Source organism: Mirounga leonina, unplaced genomic scaffold (assembly GCF_011800145.1).
Source record: "Mirounga leonina isolate KUSES-001 unplaced genomic scaffold, KU_Mleo_1.0 Mir_152, whole genome shotgun sequence".
NCBI classification, from domain to species: Eukaryota; Metazoa; Chordata; class Mammalia; order Carnivora; family Phocidae; genus Mirounga; species Mirounga leonina.
The window spans coordinates 21,207,970-21,228,226 of NW_023270380.1; the positions used below are offsets into that span (position 1 = coordinate 21,207,970).

The following is a 20,257-nucleotide window of genomic DNA, read 5'->3' on the forward strand; positions in this document are numbered from 1 at the left end:
GCTTCCCGCCGAGCAGGGAGCCCGATGTGGGGCTCGATCCCAGGACCCTGGGATCATGACCTGAGCCGAAGGCAGACACTTAACGACTGAGCCACCCAGGCACCCCGACTGATTGACTATTTTTATTGTTCCATTTCCCTACCCACCTCACCCTGATTAGCTTGGTAGTTATGCATCTTTTACTATTATTTTAACAGGTGCCTCAGAAGTTAAAATGTACATCCTTGATTTATCAAAGTCTATACGTATACACACACCCCCACTCTCTGACCAATAAGCAATTGGTGGATTTTTTTTTTTTTTTAAAGATTTATTTATTTGACAGAGACACAGCAAGAGAGGGAACGTAAGCAGGGGGGAGTGGGAGAGGGAGAAGCAGGCTTCCCGCTGAGCAGAGAGCCCGATGTGGGGCTTGATCCCAGGAACCTGGGATCATGACCTGAGCCAAAGGCAGACGCTTAACCATCTGAGCCACCCAGGTGCCCCTGGTGGATTGTATTTTTTTTTTTTTTAAAGATTTTATTTATTTATTTGACAGAGACATAGCGAGCGAGAGAGGGAACACAAGCAGGGGGAGTAGAAGAGGGAGAAGCAGGCTTCCCCGCGGAGCAGGGAGCCCGACGTGGGGCTCGATCCCAGGGTCCCGGGATCACGACCTGAGCCGAAGGCAGGCGCTTAACGACTGAGCCACCCAGGCGCCCCAGGTGGATTGTATTTTTAATTCTTTATATTTTAAATGTCATGAGGTATGATTTTATATAGTATCACTTAGATTAATCCATATATTTATCCCTTCTGTTTCTCTTCATTCCTTCTGAAACTTCAAGTTATTTATTTATTTGAGATAAAGTGAGAGAGAGAGAGAGAGAGAGAGAGAGAGATCGCACACAAGCAGGGGGGAGGGGCGGGAGGGAGGGAGATGCAGACTCCCTGCTGAGCAGGGAGTCTGATGTGGGACTCCATCCCAGGACCCTGGGAACATGACCTGAGCTCAAGGCAGATGCTTGACTGAGCTCCCCAGGTGCCCCTCAAGTTTTTTCTTTTGCTTTATTATTTCCTTTAGTATAGTTATTCTGGTAACAAATTCTATAAATTTGTCTTCAAATAGTCCTTATATTACTTTACCTTGAAAGAGTTTTCATTGAGTATAGAAATCTAGGTTGGTAGCAATTTTGTTTCAGCCCCATGAAGATGTCATTCCATTTTCTGTTCTCTATTGTTTCTGTGGAGAAGTCAGATGTCAAACAAATTGCTGCCCAGTACCCATCTGGCTCTGGGTACTTTATTTATTTATTTATTTAAGATTTTATTTATTTATTTGTCACAGAGAGAGAGAGAGCACAAGCAGGGGGAGCGGCAGGCAGAGGGAGAAGCAGACTCCCCGCTGAGCAGGGAGCCCCATGTGGGACTCGATCCCAGGACCCTGGGATTGTGACCCGAGCTGAAGGCAGACACCCAACCGACTGAGCCACCCAGGCGTCCCTATTTATTTTTTATTTAAGTAATCTCTGCACCCAATGTGGAGCTCAAACTCATGACCCCATGATCAAGAATCGCATGCTCTACTGACTGAGCCAACCAGGTGCCCCTGGCTCTGGGTACTTTAAATATTTTTTACTTTGTGTTTAGTTTTTAGCAGTTTTACGATTGTGTGCCTTAGAGTCCTTATCTTTTTATTTATCCCATTGAGATTCACAGGGCTTCTTGAATCTGTGGTCTATTATTTTTTGACAGTTTTGGAATGTTTTCAGTCATTATGCCTTTAAATACTCCTTCTGTCCCATCATCTCTTTTCTCCTTCTGTTATTCCATTATACATGTTAGACCTCTCATTATGTCCCTTATTTCTCTACTCTTCTGTATTTTCCATCTGTTTTTCCTCTACGCTTCATTCTGGATATTTTCTGACCTATTTTCAATGACTAGCTCTCTTCAACTGTTCCTAATCTGCTGTGGTTATACCTTCCAACTGAGTTCTTAATTTTGATTGTTGTAGTTTACTTCTAGAGCTTTCATTTGGTCCTTTTTGTTGTTTCCAGTTCACTTCTAAAATTCTCAATTTTGTCTCATTTCTTTAAACAAATTAAGCACTTAGAATCTATGTCTAAAAAATTCCATTATCTAGAATCTGCCAATTGTCTATACTTTCTTTTGGTTTTTGTTAGGGTTATCTTGTCTCCTCTTGTGTCTGAGATTTAAAATTGAGTGTTAGGAGGTGCCCTGGGTGGCTCAGTTGTTGGGCATCTGCCTTTGGCTCGGGTCATGATCCCAGGGTCTTGGGGGGCTCTCTGCTCAGCAGGAAGCCTGCTTCTCCCTCTCCCATTCCCCCTGCTTGCATTCCCTCTCCTGCTGTCTCTCTGTCAAATAAATAAAATCTTAAAAAAAAATAAAATTGAGTGTTAGACACTGTATATTAAGAAGTTTAGAAATAATTTGAAGCCTAGGGTAGTATTATGTTCCACTAAGAGGAATATTTACTTCTGGTGGGCTACTTAAGGGTCTCAAGATCACCTTAATTCCATTTTAGAGATGAGAGAATTTGAAGGTGGGCCAGCGTTGCCTTTTGGGGTTCCAGCTCAGAGCATGGAAGGTTTGCCAGCTTCCCCTAACCCTTGGTGGTCTCTGGACTCTAATTTTTGTCCTCCCTCCCCTTGTATACCTTTCAGGAATGCCACTCAGTTTCTCAGCTACCTTTTCTGGAAGTGTGGAAAGCCCCTCAAGAAAAAAGCAATGCTAAATGCCAGGTTCCCCATTCTGAGTTTACTTCTTTTCCCAGATTCTATCTATCTATAATTCTTTAAGATCTAGTTAATGCTCTAGTGTCTTCAAACAGGTTATTTTTATATTTTATTCCAGAGGAAATAGTTGTTGCCAACTATTTGGATTAGAAAGGTTAATCCAAATTACCTAGTCTACCATTACTAAAAGCAGAAGCCTTAAATTTCCCCCAAATTCCATATTCAAATTCTTTACAGGAGCATCTGTTCCCTTCTTTTTACATTGGGTAAATGTCACATTTACCCAGTTCTGTCATTAGGATGAAAACGGGGAATGAGGAAACAGACATTGAATCAATTCCTCTAAGTGGTGCACATTACTTCTGCATTCCTCCATCAAATGTGCAACTCTGGGCCTGGAGCCTCTTTAGGGTTCCAACATACAGACTCTCAGCCATGTTTCATCTCAGCCGTGTTTCACCCAACATGGACAATTTTTAAAATCTTGCATACATTATTAAACAGTCTGCTTCCATTATTCTATTTATTTATTTGTACATCTTATTTTATGTGAAATTGTAGGGGATAGGAAGAAAACATGTTTTCAGCCTACCACCTTAAACCAGAAGTTTCATTAAATCTTTAAAATGTTCATATACTTTGACCCAGCCATTCTACTTTTTAAGAATCTATCTTACAGACACAGACAAATGCACAAAACTATACAGATGAGGATATTTACTATAGCACCATTTTATTTATTATTTTTAATATTTATTTAAGTAATTTCTACACCCAGTGTGGGGCTCAAATTCATGACCCTGAGATCAAGCTAGTCAGGTGCCCTACTTTAGCACTATTTCTTTCTCTTTCTTTTTTTCTTTCTTTTCTTTCTTTTGTTTCTTTCTTTCTTTTCTTTCCTCCTTTCATTCATTCATTCATTTATTAAGACTCCATTTATTTATTTGAGAGAGAGAGTAAGAGTGAGAGAGCACAAGCAGGGGGAGCGGGAGAGGGAGAGGGAGAAGCAGGTTCCCCGCTGAGCAGGGAGCCCAATGCAGGGCTTGATCCCAGGACCCTGAGATCATGACCTGAGCCAAAGGCAGACACTTAACCAACTAAGCCACCCAGGTGCCCTTTACCACTATTTTAGAAAAATAAGGAAAATAACTCAAATACCTATTAATAAACTAAATTATGGCACAATACAGAAATTTTTAAAGACTGTATTAATATAATGACAGAATTAAATTTTTTTAGAAAATAATTTTCAAAACCATATAGGACTGTACATGCATAGAAGAAGAAGTCCATATGCTTAACATATAAACATTTATAGCATATACTAAGCTAAGTAACATTCATCTATGGGGAAGGCACTATAAAGAACTGTTGTCATCAGTCTTAAAATATTTGAATTTTTATAATGGGAATTGTTTTTAATCATAAACAAAACAAGTAATAAAACATATCAAGCCATCTAGACTTCTACAAAATTCTCACATGCCCAAGAGCCGAGCCAACATCAAATCAGGCCTCTATTCAAAGTAGGTAATACTAACCAGGCTAAGGCAAGCCCAGTACTTTAAGGTGTGGAACCCAAACACAGAGCAGTCCTAACTAGTGATATGAAAGTGACATAATTAGACTATGCATACAGATGAAAGAGATGATAAAATGATCAGAAGAGATCATTGCTGGGGAGCAATGAAAAGGCATAGAGAAAATGGTAGAAGTAGAACTGCTGGAAATCAAGAAAGGAATTAAGGAAAGAAGCAAATATATACATTTTTATGTTTAGGGTGTATAATGGCAATACATTATGACTAACTTTTTGCTATCTTTGATAGTCTGTGTATCTGTCAATACTGTTTTCATATTGTGCCTAAATGAGTTGAGCTGGGACCAAGAAGCCTGTTTTGTTTGTTTGTTTTTAAGCAGGCTCCACGCCCAGCTTGGAGCCCTATGTGGGGCTTGAACTCATGACTCTGAGATCAAGACCTGAGATCAAGAGTCAGGCGCTTAACCAACTGAGCCACCCAGGCACCCCAAGAAGGCTGTTTTGGTATCTGTACTACTAAATAGCAGGATGATCTTAGACTGAAATTCCTTGACATCTTTGGTCTTCCACTTTCCAATTCCATAAAATGGAGGTTCAAATTAGAAAATTCAAAGTCAAGTTCAGATAAAATTCCATCATCCTAAAAGAAGACTGTTCCTCTTTCAGCTAGGCATCCCTTATCCATCTGTTGGCCCACACGCACTAGAGATGACGATGCTATGACTCCCTAGTCCTGCGCTCAAGGCAGATGTTAGTAAGGAGCTACAGCGCTTGCCCGTGTCTAGTGACTGAGTTCTCTCTTACTTTCAAATCTCCATGTGGCCATTTGCAGTCACTTGGAGACGGTACTTGGGATGAAATCTATTTGCCATCCTACAAATCCATAAGCAAGTTATGACTTTCAGTACAATTCAAAAACTTTCTTAGTGAATATTTTCTACATTAAAAAAAAAACTCTGATAATTCTCTCCAATGACTAAAATTGACGCTCATATTTTTGGACTGACTAGATTAATAGAATAGGATATAAAGCACTGTCAAGATAACCCGAATATGTCAACTTATATATTTCTTGATTTATTTATTCTGAATCACTTTTAATAACCTCTGTTAACATGACTCTCTTAGTCAAGGCACCAGTGCTAGGGATTCTACGTTCATGCAAACTGTCAAGAACCCAGCCCACTCATTAATCCTATCCAACCGGAGAGTCAGTGGCATAATGAGGTCTGGGGTAATGAAATGCACTGCACTGCTAATTTACTTAGCATGTGTTCGGTATAACAAGAGATAAAGATAGCAAATGAGGATTTAAAAATAAGATTTATCTCATTTATCTCAAGGTTTTCGTCCATAAAGTATTTTTAATTCCTTAGATACAGAAGTCTCTGCCATTTTAAAAGTAGACAAATAAAGAAAAAAGAGAAATGTCCTTACCAATTTTTCTGCTTCTGTGTTCATTTCCCTTAATTTTTTGATATGTTCCTTTTTAATCATGAGAATTTTTGATAATTTGGTCTACAGACAAAGAAAAAGAGATGTTTTGGAATAGAGGCCTTTAGGTATAACAAACATCAAATTACCAATTTTTCACTAAGATATTTTAGCAGATTTTAGTGTTTCAATATAAATAAACACAGCACATGCATTTTAAAAAATAAATCTGATTGGCTAGCAGAAAAATATTTTCTTAAAATCCATTCTAACCGGAACATGTCAAAAGGACCCAGGAGTCAGTCTGAACAAGCTTTCACTGGCCCACGTGGGACCATTCAGGGACCAGTAAGAATAACCACTGGGATGGACCGAAGTACAAATATATTAAAATTTATGAGTTCATACAGATACTTTATAAAAATTAACCATTATTGGAGAATGCCAGTGACCAAACTCATTATTTTATAAGCTGGAAGACAAAGAGAAAGAATCACGTGTTTATCCTGCCTTTCCTACACAAACTATACCATTAGGTAACCAGATAATAGGTTAGGGGAAGCTTTTCTTTATAAAACTGTTTCAGGGGCACCTGGGGCCTCAGTCGGTTAAGTATCCGACTCTTGATTTCTGCCGGGATCATGGGATCAAGTCCCGAGACAGGCTCTGTGCTCGGGGCAGAGTCTGCTTGAGATTCTCTCTCCCTCTACACCCCAACTCCCACTCTCTCGCTCTAAAAAAAAAAAAAAAAAAAAAAAAATTAAAATAAATAAATAAATCTTAAAAAAAAGAGAGACTATTTCAGTTAGTAAATGAAGAGGAATGATAGAACGAGAACAGTGCCATTTCGCAATCCTAATGAATGGCTGGATCTAGGCACTGATAATCAGTGGCAGCTAAGTTTATATAAAAAATATAAAATAGCATGGGTCTATCAGAACACAAAACCTCCTACAAAAGTAGTTACATAAAATAAATGAACCAACAAAATAAAAAACCCAAATCTAATCAAACTTCTATATCCAATGAGCAATTTACATAAAAGACAAAAGACAAAAGAACACATTGAATGATACCACAAGGATTCAGTCAGTAAAACCCACTGTGGGAGACTCTTTGGACAAATAATCCAGTTTCTCAAACAAGTAAGTTGTACAGGGAAAAGAGCATTCAATGGTTAAGAGACAAGTAGAAAATTTGAATGCTGACTCAACATTTGATGATATTAAAAGGCAATTCTGTTTACTTTTTAGATGTAATAATGGTATTATAGTTTCTTTCTTCTTTTTCTTTTTTTTAAGTAATCTCTACACCCAATGTGGGGCTCGAACTCACAACACGAGATCAGGAGTCGCATGCTCCTCTGACTGAGCCAGCAAGGTGTCCCTTAGTTATGGTTCTTAAAAAAAAAAAAAAAAAAAAAAGCCCTTATCTCAGAGATATGTAATAAAATATTTACAAATAAATGATACAATGTCTGGTATTTGCTTCCAAATAATGCAAAAGGGAGAAAGTAGGTGGAAGGACAGATGAAATAGGACTGACCAGGAGTTTGCTGAGAACAGGTTCTAGCTCGATGATGGGTACACAGAGGAGCAGTAAACAATTCTGTCTGCTTTTATGTGCTTTAAATTTTCAATAATAAAAAATCCTAAGAATTGGCCTAAGTTGATACAGGCAGAGGGCCTAGTTAGTAAGATATGCCCCATACTTGTTATGGAACAGACTGTAGTTAGTGCTCAGCAGGCCCAGAGCTGGGGACAGGTCTCCCTTCTCTTATAAATTGTTGGATTTTTATGGAAATATGTGTCATTCTTTAGAGATGGAAGCAGTAAAAGATGGAATGAAGGCAACTGTTCTTTTTTTGTTTCTATTAAGTGTGGTGTTGCTTGTTTCTGATAAAAAATCTCAGCTGTTTCCTTTTCATTCTTTTCAAAACTGAGTCGTCTTGAACAAAGCTGATCAGTCTCTTTAGATTCCTCAAAATCCCTAACCCCAGGAAATAAAAAGTTTCCTCAAAAAGAAAATTCATTGTAAACTATGAATTATGAAATTTGCAATTTTTTTTTTTTGAGGGCAAGCAGGGGCGGAGAGGGGGAGTGGGGGAGGGCAGAGGAAGAAAATCTTAAGCAGGCTCCCTGCTGAGCACAGAGCCAGACACAGGGCTCAATCTCAAGACCCTGAGATCCTGACCTGAGCAGAAATCAAGAGTCTGATACTTCTCTGACTCAGCCACCCAGGCGCCCCGAAACTTGCAAAAAATTTTTAATACTTCTTTTGTCATAAGAAAAAAATATTAAGAACCGAAAAAGTGAGTTTAAGTCCCATGTTGGGTATAGAGCTTACTTAAAAAAAAATAAACCACACACACACATCTACTTCAAAGCTTAATATTAACAAGAGCAACTTGAGCTTCATAAAACCTTACATACTATAAAAGACAAGTACATAAAAGAACTTTTATTTTTACCTCTTAGATAGCTTAAAACAATAATGAAAGTAGTGTTTTAACTAGGGTTTATACCTAGTTTTTGAAGTTAAAATTAAGCACTGAAGCCAAATATTTCAGCATTGGTAAAAATATCAGTACTTCAGAGGTACTGTAGTAGTAATTAGCTTCTGGCTCCCTCTGCTGGTGTCTCTCTCCCTCTCGCCCTCTCTCTCTCTCTCTCTCTCTCTCTGTCACACACACACACCCACACACAGCCCCAAATAGGTCATATTAGTTTTGTTTTTACCTCTATTACTTAAAAGAAAGTATTTCTTTAAAAAACAAGTGTCCTATTTGTGAAGAGGATAAAGCTTCGCTCTATTCATAATTTCAACTTTTCGTATAAAAATATCTTATCTATCTTTGAAAGCCAAAAGGCAAAAGAAATTCTGCATTGCAAGGATAACCACCAAGGTATGATCAAGGAATACAAAATGCTATACATTTGCAACTAAATGATAAAATGTTTCCTTAAAATAACATCAATTGCAAGTGGTAACACTGAATATTTTAATGGATTATATTAGAAATATTTTTATTTATACTCTTACCCCAAGCCAAAGCAGTTTTTCTCTTCAAAACAGGAAAAGAAATCAAACATTAGACTATGATTCAAAGTAAATGATTGATTTAATCTAATTTTCAAAGTGAACAGCTCATTACATTCTGATGAGTCGGTCTTTTCAGGAATATTGTTCTACATAATAATTCTACACTTGTTTCAGGTGAGGCTTATATTTCTCAGTGTCTATCACTAGTTAGCAAGCCAACGCATCGTAACTGCTCAGTTGACTGATAACTGCAGGACGCACTGAGGTCACTAAATAAAGGCCTTTGTACTTACACAAGTTATTAACAGCTAACCATTCAGGTTTGACAGAGCATATGGTGTAATGTTAGAGTCCTTAACATAGCAAGAAGAGCTCAACGAAAAAGACCTCTAAGTCTTTTTTGGCTGTTATAACTTTTATTTCCTTAAGGTTACTTTATTTATTTATTTTTTTTAGAGAGAGAGAGAGAGAGAGTGAGCACAAGTGGATGGGAGGGGCAGAGGGAGAGAGAGAATATCAAACAGATTCCTTGCTGAGCCTGACACAGGGCTTGATCTCACAACCCTGAGATCATGACCTGAGCTGAAATCAAGAGTCAGATGCTCAACTGACTGAGCCACCCAGGCGCCCTGACTTTTATTTTCAAGCTTTGCTGGAAATAACAGGGTTCTTAAAACCAACACAATGATTAAAAAAAAAAAAAAAGTAAAATTATTTGGTCAGAAAAATTTTCAATTTTAATTAGCACAAAAGACGTTGAGTTTTCTTCATAAGCAAGCCAAGATAGAGCAATTCTTACCACTTGGATAAGGAATTCTACTGGAAAACCACCTAACGTTTCAGTGTCAGAGCCAGAAATTTTACTTCTCCAAGGTGACTGTCCTAGTAAAGGATCATTATCCTATGGGAATAAGAGGGAAATCATTTAACCACTGACTGTTCAAAAGAAGGCATTTTATTTTTAGATAAAAAGTAAATCTGATTATAATTAATATTACATCAAAAATCTTACAAAAAGGAAAATATTTCCAGAGTTGCAACAACGATTTACTTATTTTATTTAGTAACAGACAACTTAAAATAATGTAGCTACCTCTTGAAGTTGCTGTAATAGATGTGTATTTCATAAAAACATTACTCACGCTCATAATACTCATTTACATTACTGCCGACACTTACAAAATGGCACTTACCGTAATGGGTGACTGGAGAGGGGGAGTGTAATGTAGCCGTGGTGGGGTCAGGAAGAATCGAGAAGGCCGCTGTTTTTGTCCAAAGGCAGCAATTGGCATCGTCTCATGAGGCTCATTACTCTTTGAGAAAAGAGGAAAGCCCACAAGTCTTGAAGAACTTTACCGACCATCTGAGCTTTACAAACATGACACTGAAGCTGGAAACACGCACCCGCTCATGAGCTATGATTTATCACAGAATCTATTATCCTACAAAGGTCAAAGGCCTAAAACGTAAGTCAGAATATGGAAATACTACTTCGCCATCAAAGGCTGAACTCACAAAACAGAATAATTAAGAAAAAGACCACTGGATCGAAACAGGAAATCAAAGATTAATCTTTTTTTTTTTAAGATTTTATTTATTTATTTGAGAGAACAAGCAGGAGTGGGAGGGAAGGGCAGAGGGAGAGGGAGAGGGAGAAGCAGGCTTCCCGCCGAGCAGGGAGCCCAATGCGGGGCTCCATCCCAGGACCCTGGGATCATGACCTGAGCTGAAGGCAGATGCCTACCGACTGAGCCACCCAGGCACCCTGAAAGATTAATCTTCAAGTGTCCTAGGACTACCGGTGCTTGCTGTGTGCTAAAAGCTGGCTCAATATTACCTACTGCACTTACAGTGCACTCTTACCCGGCCGGGGAGGAATATCTGGATGATCTCCTAAAGGAAATTACATTAATGAACTGGAAAAGCAGTTTTCCTTTTCTGACAGGGGAGGTTGAAAGGTTGCATCCTTTAAGGAAAAACACTTAAGGTTGGTGTACTTTGCTCTGCAAATGTAGTCCAAATTTTCTTTCTCTTCTATTTCTCCTCTCTAAAAAGTATGTTTGAAAAGGAAAGCCTCACAATAAACAGCCTTAATTTTTAAAAAGTATGTATCAGAAAAAGAAAATTCTTCTATATTTGCACTAAGGAGATAAAGAAATTTTTATTTTTAAAAAATATTTTATTATTTGACAGAGAGAGAGAGCGCACAAGCAGGGGGAGCGGCAGGCAGAGGGAGAGGGAGAAGCAGGCTCCCCCCTGAGCAGGGAGCCCGATGTGGGGCTCAATCCGAGGACCCCGGCATCATGACCCGAGCCGAAGGCAGACACTTAACCGACTGAGCCACCCAGGTGCCCCAAGAAATTTTGATTTTTAATTGTAAGGTCATAAACCTTAAAAATCAAGTTTATAACAGAAATGAAAAAAGGGACGTTAAAAGCGAACAATTTAATTTCCATAATGCTTAGTGGCAAACAATTCTGTTAAAAAAATTTCATTATTGGGGCACCTGGGTGGCTCAGTCAGTTAAGCATCTTTCTTTTGAACTTTTAAAGGCTCAATTCATAATCCCAGGGTCCTGGGATCGAGTCCCGCATCAGGCTCCTTGCTCAACAGAGGGCCTGCTTCTCCCTCTCCCTCTGCTGCTCCCCTGCTTGTGCTCTGTCAAATAAATAAAATCTTTGAAAAATAAAAATAAAAATTTTAAAAATAAAAATAAAAAATACAAAGTTCATCATTGAGGCACTGGCCAGCTCAGTCAATACAGTGTGCAACTCTTGATCTCAGGGTTGTGAGTTTGAGCCCCACGTTGGGTGCAGAGATTACTTTAAAACCTTAAAAAAAAAGAAAGTTCATCATTCAACTTTTAAAAAACTTCATTAGATTGCAGAGTTGCCTTAGTTCTTAAAATTATTTTGACTTATTGGAAAGGTGCATAACTCTCATGACATTGCTAAATCAGACATGAAATGGTGAAATAATGGCCTAGTTTTAAAGGACTGATTCAAGAATTCAGAATATCCAGATTCTGGTCTCAGCCTGCCAGGAAACCAGCTCTAGAGCCACTTAATGTATTATGTCTTAAGTTTCATCGTGCAAAAAGTGAGAGTAATTAAAAGCCACCCTGCATAATTCTGAGGATAAAACAAGAGAACAAATCCTAATGTGCAAGATGTTACTTCATACTTTTAAAATCATTTTGCAAGATGACCTTAGTTTAACAACACAGCTGGAATAAAAGTGTCATTTTGCTTATTCCCCAAGGTAATTGAGTGAGGAGTGATCAGCTCTGTCACACTAAAATGGTGTGTGGGTAAGGTACAATGGAGGGATGTTCACGTCTAGACAATGTTGAAGACTTGAGTAGAGTTCTGGTCTAGGGGCCTAGGAGGCAGGTCTGCGAACTCCTAAGGATCTCTTCCTCCATGACCTGAAGTCTTGATTCTATCACAAAATACAGTCTGTAGAAAATTCTACACAACACAGTTGTTTTTTATTTTTTGCTTTGTGGTTTTTTCTTTTTTTAGATTTTTAAAATTTTTGAGGCATGTAGGTGGCTCAGTCAGTTAAGTATCTGCCTTTGGCTCAGGTCATGATTCCAGGGTCTTGGAATCAAGCCCTACAGCGGGGAGCCTGCTCCTCCCTTTGCCTACTGCTCCCCATGCTTATGCTCTCTCTCACAAATAAATAAAATCTTAAAAAAAAAAAGGTTTTTTTTTAATTTTTAAGTAATTTCCACACCCAACGTGGGACTTGAACTCACAAGCTCAAGATCAAGAGTCACATGCTCTACTGACTGAGCCAGCTGGGCGCCCCATGTAACATATTTAATAGGCATAAGACACAAGTGTATTATGAAATACTTACAAGAACTTCATAGTCAGGGATGGTATGGGTTCCAAGCCCTGCCCTATCAAAAGTTACTCTATAAGTAGCATTAAAAGTATCCACAGCATCTATTTGTCCAGTGAAGAGACCATCATGAACACCACGTAATCGAGCTGGGAAAAAGAAACAAAAAGGCATTAAGATATTTGGAAGATATAATAAATTGTCAAAATTGCTCCAAGCATGTAATTTAAAATGTAGAAAGTATAGTATTATTGTTTACTCTAGTCTCAAAAAAAGCATGCACTTCATTTTAGGTTTAGAGAAACAACAAAATTTTTAAACTACAACTATAAATGATGATCGCGGGGTGCTTGGATGGCTCAGTCAGTTAAGCCTCTGCCTTTGGCTCAGGTCATGATCCCAGGGTCCTGGGATGGAGCCCCACGTCGGGCTCCCTGCTCAGCAGGGAGCCTGCTTCTCTCCCTCTGCTGCTTCCCCTGCTTGTGCTCGCTCTCTGTCAAATAAAGAAAATCTTTTTTTTTTTAAGATTTTATTTATTTATTTGAGAGAGAGAGAATGAGAGAGAGCACATGAGAGGGGGGAGGGTCAGAGGGAGAAGCAGACTCCCTGCTGAGCAGGGAGCCCGATGCGGGACTCGATCCCGGGACTCCAGGATCATGACCTGAGCCGAAGGCAGTTGCTTAACCAACTGAGCCACCCAGGCGCCCCAAATAAAGAAAATCTTTAAAAAAAAATGATGATTGCTAATTTGATATACGAATGAAATCATATATCTACCAGGGGAAAATTTATTTTTAAAGATTTTATTTATTTATTTGAGAGAGAGAGAGGGAGCGCACGAGCAGGGGGGAGGGGCAGAGGAGAAGAAGACTTCCAGCTAAGCAGGGAGCCTGACACGGGACTCAATCCCAGGACCCTGGGATCATGACCTGAGCTGAAGGCAGACACTTAACTGACTGAGCCACGTAGGCACCCAAGGGGAAAATATTTTTAAATCATTGCTTTAAACCCCAAATTGAAAAAAAAAAAAAAAAGTCAACAGAAGAATTTTGGTTATTATACTGAAGTGAAACACTAGGAGCAGTTCAACTACCAAAAAAAGACCAGGATGATGTTCAGAAAAGATTAATACAGCAGGCCTAAGACTGCAATCCTTAGAAAGTGCTGCCTGCGAGGACTTTCAAAGCAACTATCAAAAGAATTTCAGGAGCGCTCCCACTGTTCCCATACTAACAGAGGTGATGTACTGCATCTGAACTGTGATTGTCGAAGACAACCGATTCAGGGCTCTGGAAATGGACCAAATGCAAAAAACAATTATGAAACGTCTACTTTTGGGGTGCCTGGGTGGCTCAGTTGGTTGGGTGTCCAACTCTTGATTTCGGCTCAGGTCATGATCTCAGGGTTGTGGGATCAAGCCCTGCGTCGGGCTCCATGCTCAGCATGGAGTCTACTTCTCTCCCTCTGCCCCTCCCCTCATGCTCTCCCTCAAATAAATAAGTAAATATTTAAAGAAAAAATAAATATTTACTGTTAAAAAAACTGATAAAGCTTCAGGTAAGGACAAGGGAAGTCAGTGGCCTTTTGCATGAGGCTGTTTATACCCCCGCCATCACCACTACCTTGGTTGGTAAGAATTGTTTTACTAGTGAATGGCTGGTCATGAAAACAGGAATGTGATTGCCAAAGGGGGCAGACTCAATGTGGACCAACAGGTAAAACCTGTGACCCTGCCAGTTAAAAGTGGTAAACTTGATAAGGAGAGAATAAGAGAAGCCCACAGTTTTGTAAGCCCAAAGTGTAGTCCTGGCTAAGGGGCGTGGCAGAACAGGGAGATTCTGGAAACTAAAGAGCCATAAAGGGCTGAAAGCTCTCCATAAATCTCTAGCTAACTGGAAAACTATATGAATGGATAGAGAAGATGTAAGCAAGCCTGGCAAAAAGTAAAAGCTAAGGTTCACTTGAAAACTGACAGCAACTTTGTCTGTATTTCCCAACTCACACAAGGATTAATCGGAGGCCTTTCTTATTAAGATGCTTGAGCACAACCTCTGCCAAAGTCACTGGTTGATCACTAAGTTATACAGACACAGGTGCAACTCCTAGGAAGCCAAGCTTAAAAATATAAGAATAAAAAAAATGAGCAGAGACATCAGTGGTTGCACTAGACAAGTTACTGAAGCAAACACAACTATCAAAAAAATTAGAAGGCAGAGTTACTATGATCATTATCTAAAATGTCAAGTTTTCTACCAAAAATTACTAGACATGTAATGAAATAAAAAGGCATGACTCTTACTCAGGATCAAAGAGGTATTAAGTAGAAATTGTCAGAAATGATAGATTAGCAAAGACTTCAGAAGTAGATACTATAAATATGTTCAGAGAATTAAAAGAAAGATGACAATACTTGATAGGATATCTCAACAAACAGAACCTACAAAAGAAAAACTCTAGAGGTAAAGAGCAAATTTGAGATAGCAGAAGAATCACTGAATGTTTCAAATAATGTATTGCAGAAGTCTGGATTATGATCTATTAAGAAGAGACCAACAGAAATTATTCAATCCAAAGAACAGAGAAAAAAATATTGGAAGAAAAAGAAGAGAGACACCTATGGGAAGATATCATGTTACCAACATACTTGTAATGAAAGTCCCAAAAGACAGAAAGAAGCAGAAAAAATATTTGAAGAATTAGTGGTAAAAAAATCTCACATATTTGATTTAAAAATTAACCTACCAATCCAAGATGCTTTGAATGTTCAAGGAGCTCAGTGAAATACAAAGAGGATCATACCTAAAACATCACAGTGAAATTTCCAAAATCCAAGGACAGAGAGAAAATACTGAAAGCATCAAGAGAAAAATGACATATAGAAGAACAGCAACACAATAGGTACATCTCATCAGAAACAATCTCATCAGAAACAAGGAAGGTCAGAGCGCAGTATAGAAGATATGAACAAAACTCTCAACCCTATGTCTAACTAACATATATGGAACACTTGACCCAACATTGAAACATTCCTCTGAAACACACATGGGACATTTTGTAAGACAGACCATCTGCTAGGCTATAAAGCAAGTCTCAATAACTTTATTTTTTATTTTTTTAAAGATTTTATTTGTCAGAGACAGATAGAGAGAGTGAGTGTACAAGCAGGGGAGCGGCAGGCATAGGGAGAAGGAGGCTCCCTGCTGAGCAGGAAGCCTGATGTGGGACTCGATCCAGGACCCTGAGATCATGACCTGAGCCAAAGGCAAACACTTAACCAACTCAGTCACCCAGGCGTCCCTAAGTCTCAGTAACTTTAAAAGAACTGAAATCATACAAAGTACATCCTCAAACCACAACAAAATTATGTTAGAAATCAGTGAGTCTTCACCAAAAAGCCCTTGGGCTTGGGTATGTAAAATAATCTGAGAGGATACTTGTAAAATGAAAAATATAAGAATTTGAATATAAAGCATATATTTTTCTCAAGGGAAAATTGGGAGGGAGGACAAGCTTATATTTTGGCATATATTATAGGACTAAATACACCAAACTTTAGAGAAATATAAAACTGGGGGAAGAGGGTATCACTTCTGCACTTCTGGGGATTTTTTTTTTTTTTTGAGTATGTATTACTTTCATAAATCAAGAAAAACAATATTGCCACATTTTTAATATATTATCTGAAGATAACATTTATTTTATTTTTTTTAAGATTTTATTTATTTATCTGAGAGAGACAGAGGTAGTGAGAGAGAGCACGAGCAGGGAGGAAAGAGAAGAAGCAGACTCCCCACTGAGCAGGGAGCCCAATGCGGGACTCGATCCCAGGACCCTGAGATCATGGCCTGAGCCTAAAGCAGATGCTTAACCGACTGAGCCACCCAGGTGCCCTGCAGATGAACTTTATGCCCCTCTTCCACAGATCTATATCTGAAGTGCAAGTCAGGTTCCCCTATTATTACAGGAGTACTTACCTGTTCAAGCGATGGATAACTTCTATTCAGTTCTACTTAACTGGTTCAAAAACTTTAAAAAATATTTTGGTTTAAACTTCTCTGTCTCGGGGCGCCTGGGTGGCTCAGATGGTTAAGCATCTGCCTTCGGCTCAGGTCATGATCCCGGGGTCCTAGGATTGAGCCCTGCATCGGGCTCCCTGCTCGGCAGGAAGCCTGCTTCTCCCTCTCCCACTCCCCTTGCTTGTGTTCCCTCTCTCGCTGTCTCTCTCTGTCAAAAAATAGATAAAATCTTTAAAAAATAAATAAACTTCTTTGTCTCTAATGTAGCTTTCTCCTTAACAGTCATTTCTTATTTAAGATTTATTTATTTTAGAGAGAAAGAGCACACACACACAAACAAGAGAGAGGGAGAGAGAATCTCAAGCAGACTCTGCAGTGAGTACACAGCCTGACTAGGGGTTCGATCCCACCACCATGCGATCACGACCTGAGCCGAAACCAAGAGTTGGACACTTAACCGACTGAGCCACCCAGGGGCCCCCTAACAGTCATTTCTGTATGGGATCACTGTGCTGACAATGTAAAGCTAAAAAATTAAAAAACAAGAGCAGCAACCTACATTAGTATACATGATCACTCAGGGGAAAAAGTAGACTCTAGGTCAGAATGCCAAGTTCAGGAATATAAGAAAAAACACGTTATTGTGATTATCAGCATTATCCTACGGCTTCTGAGATTATTTAATAATAAGAAAAATTTTCAAATACATCCTTTAAGGAGAATGACCCTATTAGCTGGTTAGCCCAGAACAATGTTCATTCACACCTGTTATTCTAGTTCAGTTATTAACAACATTCAGAAGTATGCCCATTCGGGTAATAAATTACATGGTCACTCTGCTCCTTTGGATTTGTGTACGGCCAAATGTAGGGTTTTTTGTTTTTGTTTTTTAAGATTTTATTTATTTATTTAAGAGAAAGGGGTGCCTGGGTGGCTTAGTTGGTTAAGCATCTGCCTTTGGCTCAGATCATGATCTCGGTGTCTCAGGACAGATCTCCACATTGGCTCCCTGCTCAGCTTGTCCCTCTGTCCCTCACCTCTCTCTCTCAAAAAAATAAAATCTTTAAAAAAGAGTGAGCGACCACACAAGTGGGAGGAGGGGGAGAGGGAGAGGGAGAGGGAGAAGCAGACTCCCTGCAGAGCAGAGAGCCCGATGCTGGGCTGGATCCCAATGCCCTGGGGGATCATGACCTAAGCTGAAGGCAGATGCTCAACCGACTGAGCCACCCAGTCACCCCAAGAGGCAGTTCTTTAAGCACAGCAGATGGTTTGCTGGTAATGTGGTGAATATACCCAATGGCATCCTGAAAGTCTAGAAAGTAATTTCATTAGCCATCAAGGGACAGCTTTAAAGATTATGGGTCAGAGCCTCGGCTATGGGCTAGCATTCGAGTTTGGGTTAACAAGAAGCTGTCAAATCTTAACTCTATTTATTTCTATAAATCACATCTTCCCTATCTTCGTGGCGGTCTCTTTCCCTTTACCCCTTTGACTTAGACAAACTACATTACCTTTGGGACACTTCAGATTCTTACAATTTCCTAACAAACAAATGATTTCAAAATCTTTTTTCATACCCTGAGTTCTCTGACTACACAGAGTTCTAGCTCTAGAGCCCTTTGGAGTAATGGACACCTAATGAACACTTTCCTGTACAGTGTGGCTACACTGTGCTCTCTAGACATTTCCCCCAAACTTCTCCACTACTCAGACTTCCCATCACTTTGAGCACCCTGGTGTTTGTCAGAACTCCTCTGCTCTTCCCACTGCACGACGAACCATTTACAAAGCCCAGTCACTTTTTACCTGCCTGCTCTGCTCTTACTGCAAAACCCCCAATTGTTTAGAATTCAATAGTTTAGAATTCATTTTGTCAGGGCGCCTGGGTGGCTCAGTTGTTAAGTGTCTGCCTTCGGCTCAGGTCATGATTCCAGGGTCCTGGGATCGAGCCCCGTGTCGGGCTCCCTGCTCAGCGGGAAGCCTGCTTCTCCCTCTCCCACTCCCCCTGCTTGTGTTCCCTCTCTCGCTGTGTCTCTCTGTCAAATAAATAAATCTTTAAAAATAATAAAATAAAATCCATTTTGTCATTGTTTTGGGGGAAGAACTGGTCTACTACTACTTGTTTACTAAAAAATTTTTCACAGTAAGGAATGTGGAATTTTGTTTATAGCACTTTTTTTTAGGTAAAATTTACATATAGTGAAATCTAAATGTGAGTGTATAATTCTATAAATTATGGCAAATATCCATGTAGAACAAACCTTTATCAAGTCACAGAATATTCCTATCATTCCAGAAAGTTCCCCCTTCCCAATCAATCTCTTCTTCAGCAGAACCACTTTTCTGATATTTTTCTGCCATGAATTAATTTTGCTCGTTCTACTTCATAGAAATGAAAACCTAACGATATGCATTCTATAGCTTTCAGCTTCTTTTGCTCAGCATATTGTCTGAAGTTAATCTATATGTCAGTAGTTTCTCTTAATTGCTAATTTGTATTCCATCATAAGAAAATATTATGTCTATCCATTTTCCTGTTGTTGATTCCAGGTTTGGCTTTAAAATTATGAACATTCTATACATAGCTATCCTTCTGGGACAGCTGTTTTCACTTCTCTTAAGGAAATACTTTGGAGGAGAAGAGCTGGATCATAGGGCAGGCATAAGTTTAGTTTTGTAAAACACTGGCACACTTTTCTCCAAAGTAGTAGACCATTTCACAACGCCACCAAAAAAGTCCAGGAATTATGGTAGCTCCACATCCTTGGCAACACTTGGTGTTACTAGTTGTTTCAGGGTTAGCCATTCTGGGGCATGTGTAGTGGTACTTCATTGTGCTTTTAATTTGCATTTTCCTGATGACTGATGATGTTGAGTACTTTCTCATGTGCTTATTCGCCATTCATATATCTTCCTTTGGGAAGTGTCTACTCAAGTGTTTTATCTAGTTATTTGAACCAGACTATCTTTTTATTACTAACTTACAGAGTTCTTTATATTTTCTAGATACAGGTCTTTTTTCAGATATACATTTTGGAAATATTTATTCCCAATATGTGGCCTGCCTGTTTATTTCCTTAATGGTCACTTTTAATGAGCAAAAGTTTTTAAGTTAAACCTAAAAATCATCTTCTTTTGTTATTTTGTCAGATCCAAGAAATATCTGCCTACTTACAAATCACAAGGCTATTTTCCTATATTTACTTATAGAAGCTTTATAATTTTAGCTTTTATGTTTAGCCCTTTGGTCCATCTTAGATAAAGTTTTCTTGTGAGGTGTGAGGAAGCATCAAGGTTCATATGGATATCTAATCGCTCCAGCATTGTTGGAATGCCCTTCCTTTCCATTGAAATGCTTTGATGCCTTTAGGAAGTCAACTGCACATATGTGTGGATCCACTTCTGAGTTAGGCTACCCTTCCCATTTCCACATAAATATTAGAATAAGCATATCAATTTCAATTAAAAAAAAGAATGTCTGCTGTGATTTGGACTCAACAGATTAATCTTGGCAGAACTTTTTTTTTTAGATTTTATTTATTTATTTGACAGAGAGAGAGAGAGAGAGCACAAGCAGGGGGAGCGGCAGAGGGAGAAGGAGAAGGAGACTCCCCACTGAGCAGGAAGCCCAACTCGGG

The 20,257-nt window shown here is 39.0% G+C and overlaps 1 protein-coding gene across 2 annotated transcripts in view; it reads right to left on the reverse strand.

Moving 5' to 3' along the window:
• Positions 1–20,257, reverse strand: part of LIN9 (lin-9 DREAM MuvB core complex component) — a 70,850-nt gene that overhangs the window by 16,683 nt on the left and 33,910 nt on the right. For both annotated transcript variants that reach the window (XM_035008699.1, XM_035008701.1), the window contains 4 exons: positions 12,619–12,752; positions 9,948–10,067; positions 9,554–9,655; positions 5,716–5,796 (listed from right to left, as the gene is read on the reverse strand). In XM_035008699.1, the coding sequence (XP_034864590.1) occupies positions 5,716–5,796; positions 9,554–9,655; positions 9,948–10,067; positions 12,619–12,752 (437 nt within the window). The remainder of the gene's footprint in view (positions 1–5,715; positions 5,797–9,553; positions 9,656–9,947; positions 10,068–12,618; positions 12,753–20,257) is intronic.